This window comes from Artibeus jamaicensis, unplaced genomic scaffold (assembly GCF_021234435.1).
Source record: "Artibeus jamaicensis isolate MK-2021 breed Jamaican fruit bat unplaced genomic scaffold, CSHL_Jam_final contig_467, whole genome shotgun sequence".
NCBI classification, from domain to species: Eukaryota; Metazoa; Chordata; class Mammalia; order Chiroptera; family Phyllostomidae; genus Artibeus; species Artibeus jamaicensis.
In genome coordinates this window covers 5,720,676-5,727,570 of record NW_026521845.1, presented here as the reverse complement: position 1 = coordinate 5,727,570, position 6,895 = coordinate 5,720,676, and the positions used below count along the sequence as shown (strand labels likewise).

At 43.5% G+C, this 6,895-nt stretch overlaps 1 protein-coding gene across 1 annotated transcript; it reads left to right on the top strand.

Annotated features, from left to right (window-relative positions):
• The first annotated feature begins 311 nt into the window (after window positions 1-311).
• Window positions 312-4,259, top strand: RGS1 (regulator of G protein signaling 1). Its single transcript, XM_037142895.2, has 5 exons — window positions 312-530; window positions 902-982; window positions 1,422-1,483; window positions 2,764-2,927; window positions 3,640-4,259. Exons 1-5 carry the CDS (start codon window positions 433-435, stop codon window positions 3,823-3,825), a joined length of 591 nt encoding a protein of 196 aa, XP_036998790.1. The 5' UTR covers window positions 312-432; the 3' UTR covers window positions 3,826-4,259.
• The last annotated feature ends 2,636 nt before the right edge of the window (window positions 4,260-6,895 follow it).

Genomic DNA, 6,895 nt, shown 5'->3' with positions numbered 1-6,895 from the left:
TCAGGGGAGTACATCTCCCCTATTGAGTGTCTATGTGATACAATAAATGTGCCAAATGAGAATCGTACTGAAGTGTGCAGTTTTTATGAGACACCGGCATTCCGTAGAACCAAACACGGATGCTGCTAATGCTTTACATGCGCCGTCTCTGTGTGTTTTTCTTTCTAATCAAGCCACCTAGTCTCACTTGGTTAAGTTTCAACCACAAGACATCACTGTATGCTTTTTTTTTTTTTCAAGATAACACGTCACAACCAGGCGCGAAAGGGGAACTTCCAGTGTCTGTGGCAACATCACTTGACAAACAGTCTCGCTGCACAGCACGAGCCTGTTCGCCGTCACCATATAAAGCAGCGGACACGGTGCCTAGCAGACATTCGCTCCGTGAGGCCCCTGCGAGCAGCAGCCGTCTCCACGCCAAGGTCAGACAAAATGCCAGGAATGTTCTTCTCTGCTACTCCCAAGGAACTGAAAGGAACTGACCATTCGCTTCTTGATGATAAAATGCAAAAAAGGAGGCCAAAGACCTTGTAAGTTCCTCCGGTGTCTCTCTGGGTGAATTTGGACTGAGATTGTCTTTCATCTCAGAGGGTGGGAGAGGACATGGGAGAAAACACGGGCACTTAGTGGCCCTAGATCGGAACAATGACCTGTTGGGAGTTCTGCATATATTGCTGCATTTTCTAAAAATTAATCATGATTGGGAAGTAAATTGGGTGGGTGTTTTTCAGACTTAAACTGGCTCAGTCTTAATATAATGTGTTGTCGCATCGGCTAGTTTTATTACTGCCTTGTGCCTTGGAGGAGTTTGTTTCAGACTGTTCTTTATTTTATTTTACTTTCATCAATGGCATGCATTCTGCTGAGGAAGGAGGGATACTCACTTTCGTGTCTTTTGCAGCGGAATGGATGTGAAAGCGTACCTGAGGTCTATGATCCCGCACCTGGAGTCTGGAATGAAGACTTCCAAGTCCAAGGACATGTACGTACACTAAACACTGAGCTGTCATCATAAGAGTGGTCTAAGCATTCCCTCTGTATTCCAGCAAGTGCTTAACACTGTGCGTGGTGGACTCCTTTATTTTATGTGAGAAGCCTAAGGAGATGAGCACATCAGTACCAATGTAAATTAAACGCAACCATGCGGGTGCACACATTTGCCATTTATTATACTGTTGGAGCATCTGTCCTTAGATTTTCTCACCTTTTATTGGCAGATACTGTCATATGGCAATTCTGTAGGAAATGTTATTTCAGGCAGTAATTCTAAGGGAAATTTTGTTTTCTTATAAATTTTTATAAAGTTTACTAGGACTAGAGTCTTAGTTTGTAAAATGATCAGAACACAGCAGGCATGCTGAATTCACGTGTGCTTATAAAAAATAGGTTTTACTAATTCATACAAACCTCTTCCCCCGCAGACTCTCCGCTGACGAAGTGATGCAGTGGTCTCAATCTCTGGAAAAACTCCTCGCCACCCGAAGTAAGTAGACACTGACGGCTGAAGGAAGGTGTCTGTGTTTAGCACACAACCAGATTGAGCGGCTCTGCTGAGACACGAGAGTCTGGGGAAGAGTGTGTGAAAAGCTGTTTTCCATTTTTGCTGCAGCCACTGACAGTTTCAGCCTACGGTGCCTCACTGTTGTGTAGTGACTGCTTGGCACTCGACCCTGTCACAGACAAAGTCACCAAGACAATGAGATGTTTTCAGGGCTGGAGCGTTATAGGAGCGAAATGTAGAAGTATGCCGGGGTTCTGAGGTTTAAAGTCTTTCAGAGTAAACCAAACCTCTCCCCATGTGAATAGCTGTTCTGAAAGCTACCACCTAAAGGATGCATTTTTGTGAGTAGGAGTCATTCAGTCAGTTTGTTGTTTTTTCATTCATGCAACACCGACTCACCCATTCAGCCCGCAGGCATGTGGTAGGCATCTGAGCACAGCCAAGGACTCAAACACCCACACACAGGGCCCCAAGGGCAGTTGAGACACAGTATGTAATTGCATTACATGTAACATGACAGGTGTAACACCACAGGTACGATAACAAAGATTTTTAAACCCAGAGCCTCGTGATGAGGGATGGTAAAGAACTTAATCGGCTACCCTCCCTGAGGCCCCTACAATTCTATGGGATCAGGACTTGTCCAGAGTTGCAGATGAAATGTTTGTCTCCAGAGTGTGAGCCCCCCTGCTTCTCCCCACAGCACCTTAAGGAGACTTGCCACGAAAGCAGTTTACAAACAAATAAATGACATAGAAACGGCCCTTTTGAAAGTCTTAGTAACACTAGCAAATACAACCAGTACATCATACAGAGCTGATAATACACAGGCCTCACATTTTCTGATTGATAATAAATTGGTTGGAGAAATAATATTTGTTAGTGCTTAACATGGTGTTAATGTCTTTTGTCAATGTGTTGCGTCCCTAAGATACTCTATAAGAGAAGAGACTGCTCTGTAACCAGCAGGACAGAATTTTCGAGTACTGAGCAGAAGAAGCAAAGTTCAGTTTTGTTGCCACTGCTAAGCAGCTAAGGGACTGTAGACGATTATGTCTGGCCCGAGATAAACTTAAAGTGAAGGAATCTCTAAGGCCTTTGCACCCTCTACAAAGCATGACACAGCTACTTCACAAAAGCCCTTTCTCGCCTTTGCACATAGGGAAGGCAATAGTATTTTCTTGCAAATGTCTTCTTCGAGTTACTCATTTATTGGCTCAATTAATTTAAGTATTTCACCACCTCACTCTTTTTTTTTTCAGCTGGTCAAGATGTTTTTGGAAGTTTCCTAAAGTCTGAGTTCAGTGAGGAGAATATTGAGTTCTGGCTGGCTTGTGAAGACTATAAAAAAACAGAGTCTGATCTTCTGCACTGCAAAGCAGAGAAAATATACAAAGCATTTGTGCATTCGGACGCTGCTAAGCAAGTAAGTATCACGTTCATTACCATTAGCCCAGGTGCACACACGGCAAGGTGAAGTCCTTCTTGAGTGTCAAGACTGCATTGCTGAATGTTTAGGTGTATCCCCCTAGTTCTGTGCAGTGCTGGTCTAACTTTCTGTATCGGTGACCAGACAGAATGAAAAATAGATTTTGCCAGACTAGCTAATGTGCTGGGGCCGAGGTAGAGAGAGTCCTGGGTTGCAGGTCAGAACTGCATACCAGGAAGTCCATCACGAGCTAGCTCATCTTGGATGAGGATAAAAAAAAAAAATGAGTGTGATACATACGAGGCAGCAGTGAAAATATTGCCTGTTAGGAGTGGTGTCCACCTTCTAGTTCAGTATTTCTGGTGCAAGCGAAGAGAGCCGGACAAAGCACCCTCTCTTCCTATGAACCTTAAATGTCCACGTCACTTTTTACTGATGCGTGTGTCGCCCTGCCTGGGTATTTACATTTTTCAGGTGCCTCTTTTGCATCGCCCATAACATGAGCTACTTTAGCACAAAGAATTTCTTTCTCTCATTTTAACTTCTTCTCACTTAGCAAAGGTCTGCTTTAGAATAGGCAGTCAAGAGACAACTGATTTAAGTGAGGGCTTGAAGGCACTATCTTGAGGTGATTAAAAAAAAACACAGTCATATCAAAATATGCAATAAGTTGAAAGTGCATATTAACTAACAAGAATTTCCTTTTCAGATCAACATTGACTTTCGCACTCGAGAATCTACAGCCAAGAAGATTAAAGCTCCAACCCTCACATGTTTTGATGAAGCCCAAAAAATTGTATATACGCTTATGGAAAAGGACTCCTATCCCAGGTTCCTCAAGTCAAATATATATTTAAATCTTCTGAATGACCTTCAGGCGAACAGTCTAAAGTGACCATTTCCTGGTGGGAGGGGATTACAGATGGCATCAAGTTCAGAAGGCGAGTTCCCGGATGGCTCCCTGGGTGAGCAACTTGGCCTTTCTGGGTAACTAGACTGGCCCAGGGAGAGAACAAAGGACTCACAGTGGATTAACATGGAAGGTATCCAGGCACGGGGTTGAGGAAACTCGAAGTGAAAGTTAGGAGATGGTGGAAGGAAGGAGAGCCTCTGGCTCTGCTCTAAAGCACGGTGCACCTAGGAACTAGAAAACCCGTCAGAACCGATGAGGCCTGGGCACTCAGACGCTGTGAACAGAGGTTTGGAACGGATTAGGACATCCTATAAGCTTCGGGGCCCACTGACATTTATGCTGCATATTATTATATAGAGATTGTCTTGAGCTGCTGAAATTTCTTCAACTTGGATGACTATTTGACAAGTCTTTTTTTTTTTTTTTTTTTTTTTTTTTTCAAAATTGCCATTGCTATCATTGATACAAAGTGTTCTTGGTGTTGTTTTGTTTGTTTGACTGCTTTGGTTTGAAAAACGTGAACAAAAGAACGATGTATTTAATTAACTTAAGCTACTGCTCTTAAAACTGGGAAGTCAGAACATATCTGTAAATTAAATTATCAAGTGCTAATAATAAATATGAGTTTTTGTATTCAAATATATAGAATCAGTTTCTGTTTAAATTTCCTTGATATATTTTAAAACTGGCATTTATTCCTTTGACTTAACAAAAATTCAAGCAAGGGTCTTCTATTTCCTATCATTTCTCCCACATCTAAAATTATCATCAACTTCATTTTTCTAAAATGAGACAATTCAAATGGTCCCTGAAAATGTGTGTGGTGGCAATTGGGAGTGTGATACATTTCATTGGCTCGGTTTACCTTTGTATAACCTAAAGAGTTTACTTATAATGTGTTCAGGAAAACTAAGAATTTATGGGCATATTAAACTACTAAGAGAACAAACTGCTAACATATTTTAATATGTACATAGCTATTTTAAACTTGCAATTAAACATTAGTTATTAAAAAACTAAAATAAAACTATCAGCCAATCAACCCTATATTTCATGTGTTGTGTGTATTCACACAGCAGACAGAATTCATTAGTATTGTCTTTCGCCTTTGTTAGGAGAATGCATAAAATCAAATAAATATAATATGCTCTCATATAATCAGGCTCCAAACTGATGAGAAGTTGAAACCTTTAAAAAAGGAACAAAAAAGTTATTTCAAAAAAATCACCTAATTGACAACAGATATTTACGGTGGTTGAAACCACCATAAAGTTTATAAAACCCAGATTTACGTGCTCATTTAAAGTTCACAGCAACCCTGTGAAAGCTGAGACTGAGGAAGATTGAATCCCTACTTCCCACATTGAGCTAACCTTCAAAATTACCTAGAATGTGAACAGAACAGAACCCCCTTCCGGGGCCCCATCCCAGGCTGACTGAGCCAGAGTCTCCCAGGGATGGGGGGCAACACCTGCATTTGAAAAGAAAACCCCAGGTGACTTTGAAGATGGCAGGGATGGGCTGTCTGTAAGTCTGGGACTCTGGGACGACAACCTGAGCTCCTTTCACGATGAGACACTGCCCCCCACTGACCAGAAGCAGCTCCTAAATCACTCAGGTCTGCGACAGTCCGAGGGCCACCTAAGGGGAAGAACAAGACCACTCTGTGGGGGTCGCCTACAGACAGCAGAAAAATAATCATGACGATGCACAACCCAGAGGCCCGGGGGGCCGGACGGAGTCATCAGCCAGCCACCCACACACCATGTGGAATGCCCTGGGTGCCCTCGGTGCAGGCTAGTTCAGTTGGCAAGGAAAGGGGGTGATGTGTAGGCCCAGTGTTGTCCTTGAGCTTCCATGAGACAGAACCCCAGTCAGCTCCACCTTAAGCTTTATCCCAGGGCTCAGCAGGTCGTATTCTGACAGAAGCTCAGGGAAAGAGTGCAGTCTCCTCATCACAATTGTCATCACTATCAAGTAGTGTCCACCCCCGCATGCCGTCCAAACCTCCTTCTGCAGTCAGTGTGGTTAACTGACACACCACTTTCTTCTTTGCCTATTACCCCCCACCCCACACCCCACCCCCACCCTGCCAACAGAGGCTCTCAGGGCTTGGTAACTCTTGGGAGGTGTTTTCCCTCTTTCCAGCCTCTTCTCGTCCATCCCTCACCTTCTCAATCACGTGTCATTTCCCATGGCATACAAATTTCTCTTTCTGGAACTTGAAAAGCGAGACGTTCAGGATATAAGTCCCATCACTCCCCTTTGGGTGTCCTTCCTACCTTGATGTCACACTGGATTAATTACTTTTTCTGAAACGAGCCCTGGTCTTCAGTTTCCAGGCCTTTGGTTAATCTCTACCTAAAATCCTTTTTCCTACCTCTTTCTAGTTTCCAAAGTCTAATTATTCAAGACCCAGGATGAGTAACTGTTCCACGAAGGCTTTCTAACCTCTGGCACCATTTGCCGCCATGGTCAGTGTCCACCTGCGGCAAGCTGAGTCCACACAAACAAAAGGCACTCTGCCCCCATTTCCGGTGCCACGGTCACATCACACGGTCCAGGCCCTCCGGACGGTGCAGCGTGAGAAGTCCACCACACACACCGGCCACGGCAGGAACGCTCTGGTCTGTGTCTTGATAAGACGCCATGTTCAAGAGCCATCCAGTTTTTGGACAGATGGTCAGAATAAACATTTCCGATGCCCCTCTTCATTCCCCAACAGAAAAAAGTCATTCTAGCCCCGTAGACTTGAGATATTACACAACAATGCTCCCAAAGGACCACTTTCCTTTCATTGGCATTGTTTGTTGTGGTGCAAATATTTCTGTAAGAAATGTGAGTAGCTCTTGGGACCTCTGCTGTTTAAAGAAATTCGATCAACTGCTCCGGCTGAATCCTCAGTTCACGAGCTGTGTTCTGGTGCCATGCCAAAGCGCTGGCCATTGATGATATGTACGATCAAAAACTCAGGGGGTGGGCTGGGATGGGAGTAAAAGACAGAAAACTGTACTTGAAAAATAATTAAATAAAAATTAAAAATTGGAAAAAA